Source organism: Stegodyphus dumicola, chromosome X2, assembly GCF_044657685.1.
Source record: "Stegodyphus dumicola isolate Sdum_Otavi_A_Nest chromosome X2, ASM4465768v1".
NCBI classification, from domain to species: Eukaryota; Metazoa; Arthropoda; class Arachnida; order Araneae; family Eresidae; genus Stegodyphus; species Stegodyphus dumicola.
The window spans coordinates 47,437,575-47,463,277 of NC_140781.1; the positions used below are offsets into that span (position 1 = coordinate 47,437,575).

General features: G+C 34.2%; 1 protein-coding gene across 6 annotated transcripts in view; it reads right to left on the reverse strand.

Moving 5' to 3' along the window:
- LOC118200489 (sorting nexin lst-4-like) overlaps positions 1-25,703 on the reverse strand; it is a 200,062-nt gene that overhangs the window by 52,893 nt on the left and 121,466 nt on the right. For all 6 annotated transcript variants that reach the window (XM_085809564.1, XM_085809562.1, XM_085809563.1 and 3 more), the window contains 3 exons: positions 25,300-25,403; positions 25,098-25,201; positions 24,215-24,292 (listed from right to left, as the gene is read on the reverse strand). In XM_085809564.1, the coding sequence (XP_085665690.1) occupies positions 24,215-24,292; positions 25,098-25,201; positions 25,300-25,403 (286 nt within the window). The remainder of the gene's footprint in view (positions 1-24,214; positions 24,293-25,097; positions 25,202-25,299; positions 25,404-25,703) is intronic.

Below are 25,703 nucleotides of genomic sequence, written 5' to 3' on the forward strand. Positions count from 1 at the left end.
TTTGAACACACTTAACATTAACTTTCAAGCAATACAAGTATATTTGCAGCCTTTGTTTTATTGACTGATATCACCAAGCTCTTCTGATATTATGTACGCTTTACATATTAAATCATATTCTTGTACTTATGTATCTTTAAATGTTGCAAAAAAGCATCAGTTTCGATCATTTTAGACCATGCAGTCTACTACTTATATTCATGAGCATAAAGTGCCTTTGAATACTAAATCTATGATCCTTTATATTTTTGTAAATGATTTCACCGCAATATCTCACATGGTTTTAGAGACAAGATTCCTAAGTTCTGATTTTCACCAGTAGGAGGCACTGCAACTGGACTCATTTTACATGGCATAATTCTTCCACTACAGCCAGACATAACATTCACAACTGTAGCTGGCCCATTCATCATTTATTTAGAGATACACACAATTAAATATTCATTTTGCTTATATATATATATACATGCAAGTGTATGTGCACACACATGCGAGTGTATGCGTATATGCATATGTTACAGTTAAAATATATACAGTGGTAGCCAAAATTATGGACACTTTTGGAAATTTTTATGTTTTTGAACTTTGTATGCTTATAGAAAACGTTACGTTTCACAAAATGCAAACTTGTATATATCATTTTAAAGAGAATGTATTACTGAATTCAATACAAAACACAAAATTCAAATATTTGCAATACAAAAAAAGTTAAATGATAATAGTTATTGATATACATTAGATAGTGATGATTGCAGTGAGTTATCAGTACTTAGTAGGGTACCCTTTATTTTTGATTACAGCTTCACATCGACATTTCATTGAGCTGACAAGAGTTTTAAGACATGACGCCAGGAAGCAATTATAGCCTCAATTAGTTCCCTTTTATTTGATGGGCACCTCATTTGGACAAGAGTTTTCAAATGGTGCCACAAATTCTCGATAGGATTGAGGTCAGGACTGTTTCCTGGCCATGACAATTTAATGCTCTTTGTACGAAACCACTCTTTCGATATTTGGGTCGTGTGGCAATGAACAGAAGCCTTCTGAAAAATAAACGAAGCATTGTTGGGAAAGAGATCTCTGATGGAAGGTAGAAGTTTTGGTTCTAGAATAGTGTCAATGTATTTTCTGGCATTCAGTGTCCCATCGATGACATGAAGGCGACCAATAATATCTGCTGACATGATTGACCAAATCATAACACTAACTGGGTTCTTCACAGTTGCTTGAATGCAGTCAGGATATAGCTCTTCTCCTATTCTACATCTTACATATTTTTGCTCATCACTACCGAATAACGATATCTTAGTTTCATCACTGCATATAACTTGTGACCACAGATTATCTGTCCAATTAATGTGTTCCTTTGCCCACTGCAGTCTTTTTTTTTCGTTGCTGAAAATTAAGATAAGGCTTTTTTCGTGGAATTCTACCTCTCAGCCTAACATCTGTTAATCTTCTCCTGATTGTTCTTGAACTGACAGAAACACCAGCATCATTCAGATCACTTCTGGTGGCCGCTGATGACATTTTTCTATCTTGGAGACATAGTCTTTTTATTATTCTGTCATCAATAGATGTGGTGTACCTTTTTCGGCCTTTTCCTTCTTTGTTTTTTATTGAATTTGTCTCCTGATATCGTAAACAAAACTTTCGGACCCCAGATGTAGTCACTGAACCACCCGTCTTGCAATTTCAGCAAAGGAAAGACCACTTTTTCGTAACACAATAACATTACATCTCTTTCTAGGTGTCCAATTTACTCTTTTATTTGATGTCATTGCTTCTTGAATAAATATTAAAAATTTTTACAAAAATTCCTACTTGTAATTGCAGTGTATAAGAAACAGGTCCTCCTTCTACAGAACAAAGCAAAATAATGAATTGTTTCAAGTGTAAACATGTCAGCTTCTACTGGCAGTTACTAACATTTGATTGGTTCTCAGAACAAGAACAGATTGGCCAGGAAAGCTAGACATTAGAAACCACTTCATAAGTATGTTTTTTATTTATATTAAAGTACATATAACTTTTTTTGTATTGCAAATAATTGAATTTTGTGTTTTGTATTGAATTTAGTAATAAATTCTCTTTAAAATGATATATACAAGTTTGTATTTTGCGAAACGCAACATTTTCTATAAGCATACAAAGTTCAAAAACATAAAAATTTCCAAAAGTGTCCACAATTTTGGCCACCACTCTAATTCTGTTATTTCATGAAACAGCTGATCGAATTAGTTAATATGCATAATAAATTAATACTTCTATACTAGCTAGTTACTTCACAAAATAATAAGTTGTTCTACAAACTAAATGAAAATAGATAGTTATAATATAAAATAAATAATTTGGGGTGATGACTGTACACTGTGCTGATGAAATGACTCCATATAAGGATTGGTAATTGGTTGCATATTACTTATTGCATATAAAACTAAAACTTATTATAAATTTACAAGAAGCTTTATTAACAATAAATAACGACCACTGACAAGAGTTAAGAGTTGAAGAGCATTTCAAGTTCTTGCTCTGTGTGAAGCAGCCTACAGACTGCATTAGACATGCCTCTTTTTAATTTTATGGCTGTATTTTATGTCTGATTCATTGTAGTTGAGATGGTGTCATAGGAGCAACAGGATCATTGGTTTGTCAGCCTCCTGAAATTGAAAGGCTTTGATGACAGACATAGTGAAGATAGCTGAAATCACTTAACACTGGTTGTTGTCTTGTTGTAGGCGCTGGTTCGAAACATGAAATTATATCACATGGATATGAATTATAATCCTTTTATTTCTGCTATAATAACACATGCTACATGGAGTTTCTTCCTCAGCTTTACATTTCTCATAACAGTTGCTTATTTCTGTGAGCTGCAATTCATTCCAATGATCCAAAACTGACATTATTCTTCGTGGCCTGTCATTCACTCTCCTGTTTTACCACAAGCTCTGTTCGCCATCTTCTCACTGCATCTTTGCAACCACATATAACAGAAAACCTCCTGATGTCACTACTTGTGGTATAATATACTCCCCTTGAATCTACAAAGTTTAATTTTAAAAAAGTCAATTATTTACACCAAATCACAACACAGTTTACAATTCCATGTAAGCATAAAAATTTAACAGTTACAGCTAAGCTATTATGATATTATTCTCAAAATGCAAATATTTCCCATGGAAATACTGTATGCTTCTGGCAGAGTTTTAAGATGGTATTTTGTAATCTGCCACCAAGTCTCAAAACACCCTCGTATCAATAAAAGGCTATAAATTAAGAATGAAAGAATTTTTAAGTAATAATTTCCCTGCTTTAATACTTTGAAGCTCAGAAGAAAAACTTACTGCCTGAACTTCTTTAACACAACATGATGAGCTGCATTCTAAATCCTTCATAGTTAGGAATCCTAAATTTCTTGTTGCCAATGGCAATTTGCAATTGTTGATAAATCTCAAGCACCACACAATCACTCTTTGAAGTTTTACAAAAGACAAGATCTTTGAAATCACTGGTAACTCTTCTATGCATACTCCAACAGGGCATGAATGGTATTTCCATTCTTCTTTCAATGCTTAATCATAATTTGGAGTTTTTTGTGACAAAGTGGAATCTTTCTTGACCTTACAACTCTGAGCCACTCCACAGAAGCTTATAAGCTAACAAATTACCCAGATAAAGTCCCCATGACACACAATAACTGGGTTCTTCTAGCCTGAATATCAGACACTATATGCACTACAAACATATGCCATGGATTAGAGTCAGACATTAGCAAAATAATACAATACTTTGAATCACTCCATGCATGTACAGAATGAATTTCCACTTGTAATGCACTACTAACTGCTTGTATTAAGTACATTAACAAAACAGCAGCACAGAGTTCCAATAACAGCACTGAATCTGGTTTAATGGGAGAAATGCAAGTTTTTGCTATGGACAACAGTTTTACACAAACAGTTGAGTGATTAGATGACCTGACACAGATAAATGCACCATAATCTTTCTCTAATGCATCAAAATACCATGCAGTTGAAAGATTCAGGTAACAGAACATTTCTAGCCATGTGAATTTCTTTACACATAGCCCTCCTTTTTTTTCCCATTCTCTTCCAGAACTGGATCATTTCAGGCATGTTTAAATTTCCAAAGATCTTGAGAAGAATTTTCATCGATATGACAAAAGGTGCAATCCAACCCAAAGGATTGAACAATTTTGCTACTGAGGATAATATCATCCATTTTGTTTGATCTTGATAATTCAACACCGCAGAATTACAGAAAACTTCATCTATATTAGGGTCCTAATGCAGGCGAGGAAGCCTAATTTTCCACAATCATATGGAGTTTATCCTTAGTTATGACTCTTTCCATTTGCATTTTGTAGCAACAACATTTCATTGGAAGACCACTTGTGGAGTTCAAACCCACATTTTCTTAGTATTTGGTCAATTGAGCTACTAGCTCAGAACATTCTTGAATGTTATCAGCACCCATTCACATATAAATCCCTTTACACTATGTTGATCGTTTTAGAAAATTCCTACTTTTATCAATTGCTAATTGCTTCAATGATTCTGTCATACTTGATACAGAAGAAGTTCTATATGCCACAGTATTCAACTGAAAAATGTGCACATGCTATTTAAAATTATTTCTCGAATCCTTTGAAATTCCCCATGTTTAAGCTTAATGTTTACTTTTACACATACTTTCTCAATATCATCTATTACTGCAATACAATGACACCTGAATCTCAAAAGAATAATAATCATCTTGGGTTTGGGGACAAATCATTAAGATGTCATCAAGAGAAACATCTGGTGATGATTTTGCACTTGCATCAAACACTACCCTCTGTTTTGTCATTAAGCTTAAACAAAATGATGCGGTATATAAAAATTTTCATTTTCCAATTTACAATCCACTCTGAAATTAACTCCATATGACCCAACAGTAAATATTCTTGCATTAACTTTCTGTACTTATTATAAATTTCTAGCAATAGAGTCTTTCTTTGAATAAGTCTTATAAGTCTTTTCTTTGAATACAGAAATCTATGAAAAGCCATTTCCTATAAGTTACTCAAAATTTTTTTATTAGCTTTGAAAGAAAGCTCAACTGAGTATCTTCCATGTTCATCAAAAGTATGCAAACTTTGAAAATGAACCTCACATAACCTTTATGCTGTTGTAAAAGTCTGTGAATCTGGGATGCTCTCTAATTTTTAAAATGACTTCGGCATTTACCCTTACATGATTTACTAATACTGGATTACTCTGTATAGGCATCTCAAGAGCTGTTGCCCCTGCAATAATATAATCCTAGTTTTGAACTCGCAGCAAAAGGTAAATTTTCACCACAATTATCGATGCTTCCATTTATTAAAAATAAAAACATTTACACCTAATACAATGTCAACACTGCCTGATTTATAAAACAATGGATCAGCTAAAACCACACCCCTAAAATGATCACCAATACTTTTTGTAATGAAAGCAGTACTTGGGGCGTACGTAACTATTAAAAGAGAAGTAAATAAATCAACTTCTTCATTACTTAGAGTGCTAAAAGTGCTTAAAAGACTCACAGTGCTATAAGTGCCTAAAATTAAAATTGAATTATTTTTCACTATCAAACCCAATCCTTCTGTGCAATTAATTCTTATTAACTGAGATTCATCAACAGGCCACCACATACTCGCCAACCTATGACACTCAAAAATCAGGATATTTTTTTAAGAAATCAGGAGATTTTTCACAATGTTAAAAAGACTTTTTAAATTATAAAAATATAGTTTTTAATAATGAATTAACTTTAAATAGTTACTAAGTCTTAAATGGAAGCAAAACAAAAATACCTTAGACATTAAAAACATTTTTATTACTTTCATCGTTTAAAAATAAATAAATAAAAAAAAATATATAAAAAAAAAAGAGGCACTTTAATCAGTTTTCATACAAATGTTATGGACAGTGGCAGATTTTGCTCTCGTTAAGAAATAAACTTCATAATTTTGTTCATAGCAATTGCCACGTAGGCCTGCTTTCGCTAATAAAAGTTTTTCTAATGTGTCATCACTAATATTAGATCTAAATTTAGTTCTCGTTTTCGCAACAACACTGAAAATCCTCTCACACTCCGCATTACTATGGGGAACTGTCAAGATGGCCAACATAATTCTAGAGAGTTCACTATATTTTAAAATTCCATCAGCACCTTTCAATTTTCCAATTAACCTCCACTGGGTGTCAATCCTAGCTGATTTTATAACTTCACCCAAGTTTTCTAATTGTAAACTGCAAAATTGTGACTGAAGTATATCAGTAGCAACATCAATATCATCATCTTTCATGACTAAACGAAGTAACACAGGAAATCTGTTCAAAAAGTACCTTATATCAGAAAAAGATGCATTTGCTAGAGCAGAAATATCAGCAACTTTAGCATGCAAAATCACTTCATCGTTGATTGGAAATTTATGTAGTGTGTAATCACATACTCGACAGAAGTAACTTCTAACATGAAGTGTTTTCTTCTGAAAGTTCATCCACTACTTTTGTAGTTGCAGCTCCTATTACCAAATCCATCTTTCTTCCGATTTTCTGTTTCACCATAAATCACATCATATATAGAATTACAAGACAAAACACAGACTGGTTTTACAAACTTTGATAAAATGTCTTTAAACAGATCATAAATCATTGATTGCAAAACATGAATTAATGGAATTCTGCTTTGTAGAATTGTGTTCAGAACATCGAATGCTGGCAAAATGAATTGTAAAAAAAAGCAAAAAGCTTTGTTAAGGTCCGAAGAAAAAACATAAATATTCGTTCTTCACAAGATAAACTTACAGTAATCAGAAAATGTTTCGTGTGTTGTGCAATTTTTTATTTTTATTTTGAGAGAAATTTGTATCAGCTTTACGCTTATATTTTGCAGTATTATTTTGAGAACTGCCAGTTGAATTGCTGAATGATGCAGAAATTACTTTATTTTTCTCAAACCCATTTTTAACAATGGAAGTAGTAACTACATCTTCATTTACTTTAGGTATTTATAACTTTCAATAGAGCCTTTTATCTTAACTCTTGAAGCATTTACTTCTTCTTTAAAAAATGCAAAAAGTGGGTTCCCTTGATCGAGGATTCTAGATAAGCATTTCTTTAAAGACAACCAGCGTGTACACACATGTTTCAAAATTTTTCTCATTTCAGTATTATGCAGCTGTTGGAACTGTTTCAATTTTCCCTTTCTTTTAGAACTCCTTTCAAGATAATAATAAATATCAACAATGTGTTCATCCACATTTAATGGTAACGAAGCTGCCCCTTTTTCAGCTGCTAAATTTAAGAGGTGACAGGTGCACCTCATAATCTGCAAATCTGAATTTGCCTTTCTTAAGATGCCTGCAACACCAGTCTTCAAGCCTACCATTACTGGTGCATTATCGGCACCAAGCGCTAAGCAATTATCCAGAGGGACTGCATTTTATTTTAAAGTTTTAATAATTAGCTTTGCTATATTAAAGCCTGTCAAATGTCCTTCTAAAGTGGGGACAGAAAGTAAACTGCACTCAATTTCTGAAGACTCTGGATTAAAAAAAGAAACAACCATTGGATACAGTTTTGAATTGGTATTATTGCTTCCATCCGTAGAGAGGCAGAACGGAGCTGTTTTAATGCAATCAATAACTGAAGATTTATTTTTCAAACCCATTTCTTTAACAATTGCACCTGTTTTGGTCCTTGCACTTGAGTATTTCTTAGCGATTTCACTATCGGGAAACATTTTTCTAAATAAAGCTGCAGCGTGATCCGATGCATTCAGTGGTAGGTTGTGCTCCAGTAAAAAGGCAGAGAACAGACATTCTGCATTAATCACTTTTTGATCTTTTGTTTCCGAAGAAAAATTTAATTTTTCGTTTTTTCAAAACAACTCCTGTTGTCCTTGTGTTTACGTGTACGCACATGTTTGAGAACATCTGCCCTTCCACCTAGCGAAATCGAAAAATCGCAACAACAGATGGTACACATCACAAATTTATTACATTTCCTTGAAGAAATAATAGAAGGAAAGTCAACTGTGTACGATTTTTGAAACGTGCACGAGTATTTCACCTTTCTCGCAGACATATAAAAAGACGATAATTTCTAAAACTTTTTCCTAAAAGCACATGTACTCACACAACTCAGGACAAAATGAACGATATAGCGAAAGAACGGCCAACTGCCTTGAGCTTGCTTTATGCTCATTGGCTAATATATGCCAGATGACACACAGTGAAGCTCGATGCCCATTGGAGAACTGGAAAACGACGTTTCTGGATACGTATGCTGTCAATCACAAAGCAGAAATTCTCATCTGATTCGCAAGGTTTCATTTTAGATATAATCTAGAGAAAATTCATCTTTCAGACGTCCAAAATCACATTTTTTTTTTTTTTTTTTTTTTTTTTTTTTTTTTTTTTTTTTTTTGTTCATATAACAAAGTATTAAGCCAAGTTCCATAAAAATCGTGAGAAATATTAAGAATAAGAAAAAGTCGGGAGAAATATATTGTAAATCGGGTTGGCGGGAGAGCGGTCGAAAATCAGGAGTCTCCCGCCTAAATCGGGAGAGTTGGCAACTCTGCCACCACTTTAGAGAAACAGATTACTCACACCAGTCTCCGCTATAGACGCACCAACTACAGTCAAAGTCGTTGATTCGGACACCCATAATTCGGAATGATCCATAATCCGGACCTCAAAGCTGCAAACTTTCTGCGCAGGCGTAAGACCTTTACGGCTGCGCATATGCGTGTGTGCATGGGCGGTTAATGTATAACGAATGGTATAAGCTAAAATTATCTAATTATCTATTTCAGTTAATGTTGTAGATTGCGTTGTTACTTAATTTTCGAATTGGATCTGGCTTATTATTATTTGCAGACTGTTAGAGCAATTTTATAAAAGTAAGCTTGAACTTTCAATTATGTCAAATAGAATTTCCGATGCTGGAGCTCATAAAGGATCTACAAAGCGAAAGTATGTTTCGACGTCCATCAAACAAAAAGTGGAATTGCTGAAAAAGAAAAAAGAATAAAGGCATATCCTTTAATTCTCTAGCAATTCCGAAATTTGTTTATCAAATTCACACTGCTCTGCGGCCAGGGGGGGGGTGACACCGCGGCGCGCAATGCATTAGAAGTTGATCTGTCAGCACTATCCTTATCTTCAGGGCAGATGTTTTTATTTTATTTGGCTTATAATTCCTTACTAAATATAGTATTTCATCTCAATGTACTCCGTCTTTGATATGATTTAAATCAAATTCCTCGTCATTATAATTCGCTTTCGATAGTGAAGAAAGTGACACAGAGGTTATTGATAACGAAAAAATTTCGATTGACAAATTAGTTGGTATTCTCGACACATCAATTATAGGACCTGAACAGCGGAACTTTGTAACTGAACAAGAAATTATGTCTGTTTAAGAGAATTAAAGAGAGATAGAATTAAAGAGAAAGTATTATCACATAAAACGAAGCAACTTAAACAACTTACATTGAAAAAAATGTTTAATAAAGTAAACAAATAAATCAAAATCGTAAAAACAACCTTGTATTTAGTGTAGGTATAATGAAACACTCAATCGATTTCGAGGGCAGCTAAAGGTCCCTCCTCATCAGGAGAAAGAAATACCTAGAAAGAAGAAACTAAAGGAGTCACAGAAACATGTGGTCCTTATCAGCACTGCACGTGGTTATAACTAGATTTTTAATCAGATTTACACTGGCCGCCTAGTTTTATGAGCCAGGCTATCTGATCGAGCATGAAAAATTAGCGAAGTTAAAATAGGGAGAGAGGGGCAAATGCACCTTACGCTCAAAATCTGAACTTCAAATAATGGAAAGCAACCACTGAACGGATTTTTATACCCTCTGGTAGTACCGAACGCGAGGAGGTAACGCCATCTATCGGCAAAAATAACTGAATTAAGATAGTAGAATTTTAAAGGCATTAGGAAGGACTGGATTGGACTTCAAATCATTAACTAAACCTGCTAAATTTTTGTGAATGTGAAAAGCCTCAAGAAAATCCAATTCACCTATGGAAGAAGCCTTTTGGATAATTTTTGCAGATCCAAAATCAAAATTATGGTTAAAAGTCCAACTATGATACGCTATTGAAGACTCGTTAACTTCTCCTTTTCTGACATAAGATTCATGTTCCTTGATACGAAATTTCAACTCTCTTTTCGTTTGGCCGATATATCTAAAACCACACTGACATGATATACTATAAATTCCCCAAGAATTCAAGACAGAAACGCAATCTTTTAGAATCGAAGGGTGAATTTTATTAATAGGGGAGAAACCGACTTGAAAATTGAATTTCTGGAGAATCCGTGCAATTTTATAGCTAACAGAAGGATAAAGACAAGGTCATTAATATTAATTCTAACAGTGGAATGTCCTCTTTGATGGGAATCTGAAAATTTTTTAACGGCTTTATCAATAATCACGGGAGAAAATCCACGGTCAATCGCAACTTCTCTCAAATAATTAAGTTCATTGGTAAGCAAAGATTCAGAGGAACAAACTTTAAGCGTGCGGAATACATAATAGTACAAAGAAGCCATTTTTTGCTTAACAGAATGGCATGACTTGGCAAACAAACTGCAAAGGGTTTACGGTACACAGTGGTGCTAAAATCAGTTTCATTGCGGATTATAAGAATATCAAGGAAGGGGAGGGAATTGTTGGATTCAATTTCAAGAGTGAATTGGATGGCTGGATCAATTGAATTCATAATAGATAGAATCTCAGATAAATCCTCTTTATAACCATCAAAAAGTGCGAAAGTGTCGTCAACATACCGAATCCAAAGACGAAAAGATAGTTTATCAAATAATTTCATCTCAAAATAGTGTATATAAATGTCAGCAAGTACCGGACTGAGAGGATTACCCATAGCCAATCCTTCAACTTCACGAAAATATGCATTTTGGAAAACAAAGTGGGTTTGACTCAGAGAAACTTTAGTAAGCGATACCAACTCATTAATTTCAGTATGTGTGAAGTGAAATTCCCGCAGCCTAGTTTCAAGACAATTTAGTGCTCCTTCGACTGGAACATTAGTAAACAGTGATTTGACATCAAATGAAACCATAATGGAAGAAAGTGGAGAAATATTTTTAAGTTTATCAATGACTTCAACAGAATTTTTTACAGTGTGAACATTGTTAGCAAGTAGAGGAGAAAATCTGGAAACTAAATATTTGGCCAAAGGATATGAAGCAGTACCTATGTTGGAAACAATTGGTCGAAAAGGAATACCGGTTTTGTGGACTTTTGGAAGAGCATAAAGTCTCGCGCAATTAGTAATAGGTGGAATAAATGATTTTTTCAACTGAGTTGGCAGAATGTGGGAAGATTTAATGGCACTTTTTACTTTCATGAGGTCCGAAGTTGAAGGATCTTTAGGGATCGAGCAGTATGGGCCTTCATTTATCAGTTTAGAGACTCCAGTAATATATGTGTGTTTGTCCATAACAACGATCTGTCCGCCCTTATCAGCTTTAGAGATAATGATATTAGTATCAGAATGAATTTCACGTAAGATCTCATTTTCCTTTTTGCTAAGATTCGAACCCAAAGATTTGTTGTTAAATTTAACGTTATGAGTAATTAGGTGGCGGATTGTATCCTTCTGCGTTTTTGAAATTTTGGAGAATTTAAAGGCTTTCTCTATAGGGGCGATGATTTGAGGAATTGAAAGTTTAGATGTCTTTGAAAAGTTGAAATTATATTTTAATACTTTTAACTGATCCTCCGAAAGATTCCTATTGGAGATAATAACGATGGGGTTAATGTTTACAGTGGGAAGATCAGCTAGATAGTTGGGACTATCCGACTGGTGTGTGAGTTCAAGGAATTTAGAAATAAGCACATTTTTATGCCTTTGACAAACGGTATCGGTTCTAGACCAGGATGTATGTTCAAATGAGGAAATATTTTCAGTGGAATTAGCAATTTTTAAATGGAGGTAATATAATTCAAATTCAATTTTAGATAAACGTTTGCGTGTGTCCCTTATAATGTGACAAAGAAGTGCCAATTTAAATTTATGCAAAATTTTTGAAACGTGAACAGAAGCTTTAAGGCTACATTTCACATGTATAAATTTGGGAATGATATTTTGATGTTTGCATTTAATAAGCTTCCATTAAATGGATGTTCCTGGTCTAGAACCGATACCATTTGTCAAAGGCATAAAAATGTGCTTATTTCTAAATTCCTTAAACTCACACATCAGTCGGATAGTCCCAACTATCTAGCTGATCTTCCCACTGTAAACGTGTAACTGTAAAACCACTGTAAAACCCTATACAGAAAGCCTTTAAATTCTCCAAAATTTCAAAAACGCAGAAGGATACAATCCGCCACCTAATTACTCATAACGTTAAATTTAACAACAAATCTTTGGGTTCGAATCTTAGCAAAAAGGAAAATGAGATCTTACGTGAAATTCATTCTGATACTAATATCATTATCTCTAAAGCTGATAAGGGCGGACAGATCGTTGTTATGGACAAACACACATATATTACTGGAGTTTCTAAACTGATAAATGAAGGCCCATACTGCTCGATCCCTAAAGATCCTTCAACTTCGGACCTCACGAAAGTAAAAAGTGCCATTAAATCTTCCCACATTCTGCCAACTCAGTTGAAAAAATCACTTATTCCACATATTACTAATTGCGCGAGACTTTATGCTCTTCCAAAAGTCCACAAAACTGGTATTTCTTTTCGACCAATTGTTTCCAACATAGGTACCGCTTCATATCCTTTGGCCAAATATTTAGTTTCCAGATTTTCTCCTCTACTTGCTAACAATATTCACACTGTAAAAAATTCTGTTGAAGTCATTGATAAACTTAAAAATATTTCTCCACTTCGTTCCATTATGGTTTCATTTGATGTCAAATCACTGTTTACTAATGTTCCGGTCGAAGGAGCACTAAATTGTCTTGAAACTAGGCTGCGGGAATTTCACTTCACACATACTGAAATTAATGAGTTGGTATCGCTTACTAAAGTTTCTCTGAGTCAAACCCACTTTGTTTTCCAAAATGCATATTTTCGTCAAGTTGAAGGATTGGCTACGGGTAATCCTCTCAGTCCGGTACTTGCTGACATTTATATACACTATTTTGAGATGAAATTATTTGATAAACTATCTCTTCGTCTTTGGATTCGGCATGTTGACGACACTTTCACACTTTTTGCCGGTTATAAAGAGGATTTATCCGAGATTCTATCTATTATGAATTCAATTGATCCAGCCATCCAATTCACTCTTGAAATTGAATCCAACAATTCCCTCCCCTTCCTTGATATTCTTATAATCCGCAATGAAACTGATTTTAGCACCACTGTGTACCGTAAACCCTTTGCAGTTTGTTTACCACCCCATGCCAAATCAAGCCACCCTGTTAAGCAAAAAATGGCTTCTTTTTACTGTTATGTATTCCGCATGCTTAAAGTTTGTTCCTCTGAATTTTTGCTTACCAATGAACTTAATTATTTGAGAGCAGTTGCGATTGACCGTGGATTTTCTCCCGTGATTATTGATAAAGCCGTTAAAAAATTTTCAGATTCCCATCAAAGAAGACATTCCACTGTTAGAAATAATATTAATGACCTTGTCGTGCTTCCATTTTATCCTTCTGTTAGCTATAAAATTGCACGGATTCTCCAGAAATTCAATTTTCAAGTCGGTTTCTCCCCTATTAATAAAATTCACCCTTCGATTCTGAAAGATTGTTTCTGTCTTGAATTCTCGGGGAATTTATAGTATATCGTGTCAGTGTGGTTTAAGATATATCGGCCAAACGAAAAGAGCATTGAAGTTTCGTATCAAGGAACATGAATCTTATGTCAGAAAAGGCGAAATTAACAAGTCTTCAATAGCGTATCATAGTTGGACTTTTAACCATAATTTTGATTTTGGATCTGAAAAAATTATCCAAAAGGCTTCTTCCATAGGTAAATTGGATTTTCTTGAGGCTTTTCACATTCACAAAGATTTAGCAGGTTTAGTTAATGATTTGAAGTCCAATCCAGTCCTTCCTAATGCCTTTAAAATTCTACTATCTTAATTCAATTATTTTTGCCGATAGATGGCGTTACGTCCTTGCGTTTGGTACTACCAGAGGGTATAAAAATCTGTTCAGTGGTTGCTTTCCATTATTTGAAGTTCAGATTTTGAGCGTAAGGTGCATTTGCCCCTCGCTTCCTATTTTTCAAGCTCGATCAGATAGTCTGGCTCAGTAAAAGTAGGCGACCAATGTAACTCTGATTAAAAATCTAGTTATAACCACGTGCAGTGCTGATAAGGACCACGTGTTTCTGTGACTCCTTTATTTTCTTCTTTCTAGGTATTTCTTTCTCCTGATGAGGAGGGACCTTTAGCTGCCCTCGAAATCGATTGAGTGTTTCATTATACCTACGCTAAATACAAGGTTGTTTTTACGATTTTGATTGTCACATTAGCGTGTTTCTCTTCTAGTCTAAACAAACAAATATTAAGCCTTTTTTTTTTTTTTTTTTTTTTTTTTTTTTTTGTAAATTTTGATACCCTTTAGATCATAATTGTTCTTTATTTCATAAATTATGGTTTCATATTTTTAATTTTATAATTTCTGCATGCCATCTTACCAGATTTAAACTGATGATCTATAATCCAGAAAAAACGATAATCCGGAATCGCCGGAGTCCCGGCGAGTCCGGATTAACGACTTTTGACTGTATACGTTGTCTTGCTGTAGGTGCTAGTTTGAAAAATGAAATTACATTCCATGGAGATGAACTATTATCTTTTTACATCTCCTAGAATACTCCAGGTTCCACACAGTCTTTTCCTAAGCTTTACATTTCTTTTAACAGCTACTAACCTCTGTAAGATGTACAGTTCACTCCAACATTCCAAAATTGGTGTTATTCTTGGCAGCTTCTCACTCTCCTCCTTCACCACATTCCCAAGTAGCTGAGCAGTAAAGGTCACAGCTAGTTTTGTCTGGGTTTTGAATCCCAATGAATGGGCTCTCTGTAGGTGCATTTTCGTGGTTTTCCTAAAGTGCAACATGTATATATGCTAATTTCCCTCCGAAAGTCCTCTATGAAGGCATCCCTTCTCTTAGGCATATAGCACTTGAGCGCTTTGCCATAGTTAAATAAACCAAACTAAACCTCCTTCACTGCAAGCTCTGCTTTCCTTCCTCCTACAACTTCTTTGGAAAAATATATAATAGCAAATATAACAGCACTACGTGTGATGCACCACTCGTCATAAAGTTAATGCCTCTTGTAATATCAAGTGGAGGCATTACTGAACAAATTATTGCTCCCCAAATGTCAGAGTATACTGTATTGCACCTCATAACAGCTCAGAGACTATGACTTGTGAGGAACCGCACACATGAATTTCGTATCTTTTGTGTGGTCCACCAGTGTTCATACGGCGTGAAGGATTTTCGGATGCCTGCCTGGGAGGTTACCTGTGAAGATGTATTTAAATTTCCACTTTGCAATTATAGTTGGTTTGGATTGCTTTTAGAATCTGTTGCATTAAGTCAGGCTGTATAAAAAATGTTTCTAAATAGTGTTTTCATTGCATTGCCCATATGAAGAGTTTTAATATGCAGCTGCAAATGAAGATGAAGATGACTCAGCAATTATTTACAGATGCAGATTAGTTGGAAGTTCTTGAAGTTTTCTGGAATGAATTATCCTTTAGCTCTTGGAATAGCTGCTGTTTGCTAAGTTTGTTAATGCAGTTATCAGCTCTCAGTAATGACCAAGCTAACAACGATTTGCTGCACTGATGTGGTGAATCCATTTAAGGATTGGTAACTGACTGGTTAGGTTACATATTGCTGCATATAAAACTATGATATATTTTCAATAAATCTATGAGAAACTCTATTAACAGTACAATAACAACCACTAACAGTTAATACTGAGGGTATAGAAACTATTATTTCCATGTAAATATATTGTTCTTGTTGGCTTTAGTTTTCCACATGCAAATTTTGATCGGAGGTCAGTCGGCGGTAAGCTAACGTAGTTGCCGCTGATTGGCTGATGATGTCAAGATCGACGGGTTGGCCGAGTATTATATATATGTACGCGGTATCGGCGAATGTCTTGTTCTCTTGTGTTATTATGAGTTAGCATAATGGTAGTTTACTTTCAATCAAATGATTTTAAATGTAAAGGCTACAGTGTTAGCTCTTTTATTTTAATTTACGGAATAAAGCATGAATTTTATTTAGATTAGTCTTAGCTTTATTTAAGGAAAACAAAATATGCTTTGCCTTTATCACCACTGCCAACAGGGTTATGGGCCCAGCGCCAACAGCTAATCGGTCATACAGTTCAACTCAGCATTGAAGGAATGTATGCGAAGAGGGCCTTTATCCATGAAAAGAACCTGACCTGTTTTAGAAGTTTGTTCAAGTTGTTGTGCTCACACTTAATAGATGATGTCCTTACTACCTGAAGGTTTTGAGCTGTTAAACCATGACAACTGGAATCAATGGAAAGTCGATATGAAAATGCTGTTACTGGATAGAAATTGTTGGAGCTTTATAGAGGATACAGAAGAAGAATTAGATAAAAGTGCAACAAGGCATGAAAAGCAGGAATTCACACTGAGAGAGAACAGAGCCTTCACTACATTATATTATAGAATTAAAACGGAGTTCAGGCCACTGATACAAGAATGTTCAAGTGGTAAAGAAGCATGGGAAGTTCTACAGAAGCAATTCGAACTCAAAACAAGAGCAAGGATAATTCAGTTACTAGATGAATTTTTTAGTATTAGATATACGCCAAAAGATGAAATAGGATTATTCATCGCAAGGATAAAAATGACTGCGAAGAAGTTGGCTGAAGCTTGTCACAACTTGGCAGATCTTTTTCAAGGATTTCAGGCAATAAGGAGATTACACATGTAATACTTCGGCATTGTACATTTGATCTATAGGTGGAAGGACGAAGATTTTACGCTGGAAAGAATTGCTGAAGAACTGGTAAGGGAAGAAAGCCTACTTCACCAGGTAAATGCCAATTTAGAAGACAGCAAGGTAAGCGTGTGTAATATTATTGGTTCAGATACAGGAAAAGACAAAGTTGAAAATAAAACTAAATCTATGAAAAAAAAAGGGAATATGAGAATAGGACCTTGTTTCAGATGTCATAAATCTGGGCACTTAATCGCTCAATGCAAAGAAAATGTAAGTAAAAATCAGACGTTTAAAATAGACGATAAAAATGGACAGTTTAAAGATAAAGAATTAATGTTAGTAGAAAATTATGTAACAACTATAAGATAAAGGAGATAAATTTAATTGGGTTGTAGATACTGCAGCTACAACTCATTTCTGTAATAATAGAAATTAATGACAAATTTCGAAGAAATAAACGATATACGTATGTCTTTAGCTGTAGGAAATTGTGAAAGTAAAGTACTAGGAAAGTGTACCGTCAAATTTGCATTAAAAGTAGGCAATCGAATAAATTGGATTGAGTTAGATAACGTGTTATATAATCCAAATCTAAGAAGAAATTTATTATCGGGAGCAAGGTTAGAAAAGGCAGGTGCTCATTTTGTGATTTCAAAAGGGAACATGTGGATATACTTTAATAATTGGGATAGATTATGCTACGCTAAACGATATGACTGACATTATCCCGTAAAACCATTTAGATATGCAAGAGATAAAAAAAGAGGTTGGTTACGGTACAGAAATTGGAAGGTTAAATAAAGTAGACGATGCAATGCTATGGCATCGGAGATTTAGCCACGTAAATTTTGATTATATTAAGAAAACTAGTAAGAATCAAAGCGTGAAAGGGTTACCAGAAATTGGAAAACCAATGGAGAGGTGTGAACCGTGTATTATTGCTAAATCTAGTAGAATATCTTTTAAAACTGTTCCGAAGAGATCGGATAAACCATTGCAGTTGGTTTATTTAGACGTTTGTGGCCCACTACCAGTTCCATCTAAGGGTGGGAGTAAATATTTTCTTGCTATTGTGGATGCCTATAGTAGATTAGTAACAGTGTATTGTATGAAAAATAAAAATGAATCGTTCTACAACTTTAAGAATTATCATAGGCAAATGGAAAGACTGACGAATAGAAAATTAATAAGTATACGCACCGAAAACGGTGGGGAATTCTGTAACAGGCAATTTGAAGGGTACTTAGCCGAAAACGGAATTAGTGTTGAACGCACAAACGTGTACACCCCAGAAGAGAATGGTGTGTGTGAACGTTTTAACCGAACGGCATTAGACGCAGTTAAAGCTATGCTTAATGATGGTAAAATGGGAAAAGAATGGTGGGCAGAAGTTCTTGGCTGTTTCATACATACGTGGAACAGAGTATGTCATAAAAGCAACCGAACCCCTTATGAAATGTTCCTAAATAGAAAACCCAGTGTTGTTTATTTTAAAATATTTGGTTGTAAAGCCTATGTTGGAGTGCCAAAACAGATTAGAAATAAATTACCAATGAGGTGCAAAGAAGGAATCATGGTAGGATATGCGAAGGAAACTAGGGGTTGTAGGATATGGCTGCCAGAAGAACGCAGATTAATAGAAACCTGTAATGTGAAGTTCAATGAAAAACTGTATGCAGCAAATGGCATCCTAGAACAGAAATCAAAACCTAAATTTAAAAGACTAGAGGAATCTGAGCTGTTAGCAGAATCAGATGAAGAACAGGAAATTTCTAGAGAAGAAATAAAGTTGTCAGATGACAAATCTACTCCGAAAGAAGTATCAAACTTAAATTGGCAAAGAAAAGCAGTTAAAAGGCCCGATGGAACATGTACAGACATATATTATTATGTAGAGGGAACAGACACCCGTTTTAGATCCTATAATGATTGAAAAGTATTGTGAGGCAAGAAATATTAAATTTGAAAAAGATAAGTTCGATTTTAGTGGAAAAAACGAATACTCGGGGAAAGTTAATTTTGTAGAACAGGAGACTAGCTCTATGTGTGAAGAGGCAAATTCTGTAGAAATTGTTATCCCACAAAATTTTAAAGAAGCATGAAAATCAGTAAATGCCGAAGAATGGGTTAAGGCAATGAAAGAAGAAATTGACACAATGAGGAAAAGAAAGGTTTGGGAATTAGTCAAAAAGCCAGAAATTAAAACTATGATAGGAAACAAATGGGTCTATACGCTAAAAAGAAAACAAAAAGATGGTACAAAGCACGTTTAGTAGCACAGGGATTCAGGCAGAAAAGAGGTGAAGATTTTGATGACGTTTACAGTCCTGTAGTAAATTTTTCAATCATAAGAATATTTTTCACTATCCTGGTATGTTTATATGGATGGACTAATTGTCAGTTAGATGTAAAGAATGCATATTTATATGCAAACCTAAATGAGAAATATATATGACCCAAACTAGAGGGATTTATTTATCGAAGAGGAAAATAAAGTGTGTTTATTACACAAGGCCATTTACGGTCTACATCAAAGCGGCTGTGAATGGTTTTGTGAATTTGAAAGTACTTTAGAAAATCTACATTTTAAGAAAATACAATGGTGTAATTGTGTTTATAAGAGTTCAAATGTAATTCTCTTGTTATATGTAGATGATATTGTGATTTTTAGTAAAGATCAATATGGTATAGATAAAGTAACTTCACAGCTGAGTAAGTTTTTTTGATCTTAAAAGTATTAGGCAAAACTAAAACGTTACTTGGAATTGAATTCTTAGAGAATGTGAATGGGGTTTTTATACATCAGCAAAAATATATCGAAGAAATTTTTGAAAAATTTAAACATTTCCAGATACCAATAACTTCACTTCCCATAGCTAAAGGCACTATTCTTACAAAATTAGATTGTCCATCTACAAGTGCAGAAATTGCGGAAATGCATACATTACCCTTTAGAAATCTGTTAGGATGTTTAGTTTTTGTACCTAACAGGACAAGGCCTGATATTACATATGCAGTGAATATCTTATCACAATTTCAGGAGAATCCTGGAATTAGGCATTGTTGAAATTGCTTCGTTATCTCAATAGTACTAAATTATATAAGTTAAACTTATTGAAGATTAAACATCTAAATTTATATTGTTATTCAGATGCTGATTATGCAAGTAATAGAGATGACCACGTGTCCATGGGAGGATTTATATTATATTTAGATGAAGTACCAGTAATCTGGAAAACTGTTAAACAAAAATGTGTAAGTTTATCAACCATGGAAGCAGAGTATATCTCCTTATCTGAAGCAGCGAAGGAATTAATGTGGACGAAAAATGTCTTACAAGATGAAATTTTAAAGTTTAATTTAAGAGAGTGTAAACTATTTTGTGATAACAAGTCTGCCATTGATTTTTCTAGATCGTCAATAGAAAGTCGCTGAACTAAGCACATAGACGTAAAATATCACTTTGTTAGAAGACTAGTTAATGATGAAGTGTTTGACCTTGAATTTATCACCAGTAAATTAAATACTGCCGACTTATTTACAAAAGCAACGACTGCTGTTAATTTAAGAAAGTTTTGTTTAGATGCTTTCAGTGTTTAAAGACAATAAGTGTTTTCGTATAATAGAATTGAACTATAAACTTATGTAATTCTGTGCAAGTTTTGTTTTTTGTCTTTGCATGAGGAAAAGAGGGCCGTTTGTTGGCTTTAGTTTTCCACATGCAAATTTTGATCAGAGGTCAATCGGCAGTAAGCTAACGTGATTGCCGCTGATTGGCCGATGACGTCAAGATCGACGGGTTGGCCGAGTATTATATATATATATATATGTACGCCGGTATTGGTGAATGTCTTGTTCTCTTGTGTTATTATGAGTTAGCATAATGCCAGTTTGCTTTCAATCAAATGATTTTAAATGTAAAGGCTACAGTGTTAGCTCTTTTATTTTAATTTACGGAATAAAGCATGAATTTTATTTAGATTAGTCTTAGCTTTATTTAAGGGAAGCAAAATATGCTTTGCCTTTATCACCACTGCCAACAGTTCTCATTATGCAAGGATCTTGCTAGCGCCAAGAGTCGGGTTTAAGCACATTTCATGTTCTTTTTTGTTCATTCATGTTCAATTTGCAGACTAAATTATAGTAACATCCTTTTAATTTTCTGGTTGCATTTTAAATACTCCATTTCACTATAATTGAAATAAAACTATTCTCCTCATTATGTTAAGACCTTGCTAGGGGCAAGAGTCTCTTTAGTTGAGAGACTAGGAGCATTCTGAGTTCTTGCCTTGCCTAAAACAATTTTCAGACAAAATTAGTCAAAGCTTCTTAATTTTTCAGTTGTATTTAACACCCTCTGATTCATTACAGTTGAAACAAATATCATAGAAACAACAGAATCATTGCCTTATCAGCCTCAATAAAATCAAGATTCTTTGATGACAGACACAGTGCAGATTATTAAAATCTTTTCACATTGGTCATGAAGTTATGATTCATGTAATGTCAAGTGGAGGTGTTATTGAACAAGTTCATTCCTTCTACCATATTCTACATGTTGTCTCACACCTCATAACAACTTGGAGATTGTGAGTTGTAGGGGACCGCAGATGTGAATTTTTTCTTTGTGTGGCATGACAAAAATTTAACCGAAATATGCAGCATAGAAAATGTCGCTTATACACAGGTGCAAAAAAAATCATGTTTCATAACAGAGATTACTAGAATGGAACTTCAAATTGCATACATTATTCCTAAAACAAATACACTCTTTTGCAAAAAAAATTGAAGCCCCATGAAGGAAATGGTTGTTTCAAATGAAATTGAATATGTGTATAGCTCATACACAGATAATAAAACTATTAAAAATTCAAGGTCATAGTACCTGTTCATGGCTCACAATCACTCACTAAGTATTAAAATTAGTAAATGGTCAACCCGCCCCTGGCGGCAATGCATGCTTGAATTCATCAAGGCAAGGAGTTACACAGGTTTCTAATGTCATCATGCAACACATTTGCCAGGCATTCATGAGTTGTCGCTCCAGATCTGTGATATTTTGTGGTGCCCGGATCTGGCAGTCTACTATATCCCAGACATGCTCGATTGGCGAAAGGTCAGGTGACTTTGCTGGCCAAGGAAGAGTATCAACTGCATGGAGACAGTCCAAAGATATGCGAGCGGTATGTGGCCTGGCATTATCTTGCTGGAAAATTGCCCCAGGATGACGTGTCATGAAAGGTTATGCAACTGGCCGCAGGATGGTATCAACATGTTGTTGAGCCATTAAAGATGTACGGAGGATGACTAAAGATGACCTGCTGTCATAAAAAATAAGGCACCACACCATCAGACCAGGGGTTAAGGCTGTATGCCTTTGTAAAACAAAGGCTGATTGGGACCATTGGCCATGTCCTCTCCAGACATGAACATGGTGGTTATCTGCTTCAAGAGTGAAGTGGGATTCATCACTGAACACTATACAATGCCAGTCTGATGGCACCCATCATGATAGGCTGCAACACCACTCCAGACGACCCCGCCGATGTTGTGGGGGTCAAAGGCAAATGTTTTAAAGGCCTCTGTGAGCGTAAAAGCGCTGTGAGATGGTGTGTGGTACCACGGGAGGTATAGACGTAGCTGTAGTGCGTTGAATAGTTGACAATGATACCGTTGGGGTGGTTTGGGCATGGTGAACAATCATCCTATCTTGCCTTGCATTTGTGACCCTTGGCCTTTCAGAGCCTTCATTTCATTGGCAATTTCCTTGTAGCAACCATTGCTGCTAACATCTTTGCACAACAGTGGCTGTACGCTGCAGGTGGTGGGCTGTTGCTCGGTACGAACACGCAGCTTCACGCAACACTGCAATACAACCATGTCCGAAGTCGTTTAGTTGTCTGTAAGGTCTTTGATATTGTTGTAATGGCATCTTTGTTTGCTTCTTTACGGAATTACATTGGCAGTAACAGAAAAGATACATTTTATGCCTCTATTATTGGTTTCATACTTTGCTAATTGTGCACTAGGAATGTGTGCTACGATCACAATTTCTGTTCATTTGCCTTGAAACTTTGATCATTTGCATGTTCGATCAAGATGTTTTGCATACCAAATTTCGTCATGATCCCAAAAGTCCTTCTTGGTGCTTCGATTTGTTTGCAAAAGAGTGTATATTTTTCACTGACACTGTATTTTTAAAAAATTCTTGACTGGTGCCTAAATTCTGAGCTGTAGTGACTGACCACAGCAATTTCTCATCATCTGGCACTTCTTTCATCTTAATTGGTTTTTGTCACTGATGATGAACTGGAATGAGGAATATAGCTCTTTTATCTGACTAACAGAGAAAAATTCTTCGATTATTTTCATTATAACAGTTAAAATAAATCTGGTCTGTCAGTTCCAGTTACTAAGATATGGACCATATGCCCCATACAGGCTTCAAGTTGAAATTTATCTACCATTAATTTGATTTTCTTAGCTTGCATTTCAAAACACTTTTCAGAGTTTTCTTTCTTTACAAACATTCAGTTCAGTATATAGTATGTAAATGAAAGTAATACTTTCCATATTTTTAAATAAAACACAAAAGTTCATATCATATTTATTAAGTAACACTTCGTAATGGGCTGAAAAAGGAGTGTTATTTCTGAACAATATTTCTCACTTTACAACCATTTGAATTTGGAATTTCAATTAAAATCACTTCGTATATCACAATATAATAGCTATCACCAACACGTGGAATGAGTCATTATTTTACATTTTAATGAGATGCAAATCATTATTACATGAAATAACTAGCTAAAGTGGGGTATTAATTTTTAATGCACTTTGACTCACTTGATCAGTTATTTCATAAAATAACTAAACTATAAAATAATGGATTTCCTACTTTAATAGTAACACATATATATAAATATATATGCACGAATATAAATTTCATGATGTTTAAAGGCCCAGCCTTTACACTGCTTAAGACCGTATACTTACTTTACAACCAGACAGTTAAAACAACAAAGCAATTACTGTAAAAAGTGTATATGTTTCACTAGAAAACTAACATAATTCTAACAAATTGTCTATGAAATCAGTTTCATTACAGTTTATTTGAATACAAATCTTTATAGAACAGCAAACATCTAAAAATAAAAAGCCTTGAAACAATTAAGAAATTATTCCACTTACACGGAGAAATTTCCATTTCAAAAGTGTCACCCAGTTCTTTGAAAGAGGAAGCAAGCTTGTGAAATTCCCTTTTATAAGCTAAAATTATAATAAAAAAGTAATAAACTATTATGTGTACACTTGTTTTACAATTCTATATAATGTTGATATAAATGATATCTTCAGAAGTTTAAATGAGTACTCAAGCACATGAAATATTTTCACCTGTCTTTTAGACAAGTCCCTTTTTCATACATAAGAGAAAGGAGCAATATTTTTCAAACAGTAGATAATATGCACACAGGAACTTCTTACATACAGCCAGCAAGACAAATAGTATGCTTAAACAGTATATTCTCAAAAGTGTTGCAACACCTTAGTTTGGGGTGTACTAATTTTTAAGTCAGAATAGTCTTACACTATACTTTATTATATTTTTAGCAAAGTACACATAACTTTCATCAATAAACAATTTAAAAAAAAAGTAATAAGAAAGCTTCCTAAAAAATTTGAGTGGTACAGCAATATTCGATCTGTTGTTTTTAAAAACCATTTTCTGGTTAAAATGGATTTGTAAAATTATCTACTGTATTCTTTCTTCAACAAGACAGCTTAGGCCAGGAGCCGTCTCGTCGAGTAGAGCTGTATTTTTTTTTTTTTTTAATAATTTTAAACTCATAAGGGTGATATTTAGATCATTGAAGAATGCAAGGAAACAAAATATTTTAAATGTAATGTCATATACAAGAAGTGGCGATGAATTTCATGACCAGATAAAAAAAGCAATCACCCACTCAGAGGGTTAATCAAACATTTCACCAGATTAACTTCAGCAAAAATTAAATACTAACAGTACACTTTACATGACATATTCTATTAACTTTACATGACATATATTACTCACAGCCAGAGTACTTTTTGCATAATTCTTGAGCTGTTCCATGAAGCTGTTTCACTGTATTATCCATTTTTGCTGAAAACTTTGAAAAACTTTCTACTTGTGCTTCACTAAAAAGTTAAATTAACATAGTTACTCATAGAATCTGATGTTTATTATAATTAAGATTTACAGTATAATGACTTTCTGCAAGAAAACAAATACTTACATTTGAAAAGGATCTAATGGTGCATCTGGAGCTTTAATAGCATGAAAAAACGAAGCGCCAACAAGTTCATCTCTTTCAGCTCTCCTTTTACCAGTTTTCCACATCTTATGAAAAAATTTAAATTAGTTATATTATCCTTTTTTTAGTTCATACTCTAAAATATTCCATGTCAAACATTTTTTTAGGACTGCATTTGAAAAAGATGTCAACAGGTATTGTCTGCTAAATATTATTAATAAATACTTATATTAATAAATACTTATATTAATAAATACTTATATTATTATTAACAAATACTTATATTAAATTATATAATACTGAATATTAAACCTAGACATAGATCTCCAGTTTGTTCTCAAAATATGGTAAAGAATTCTAGAAAAACAATTTCATGCTACAAATGG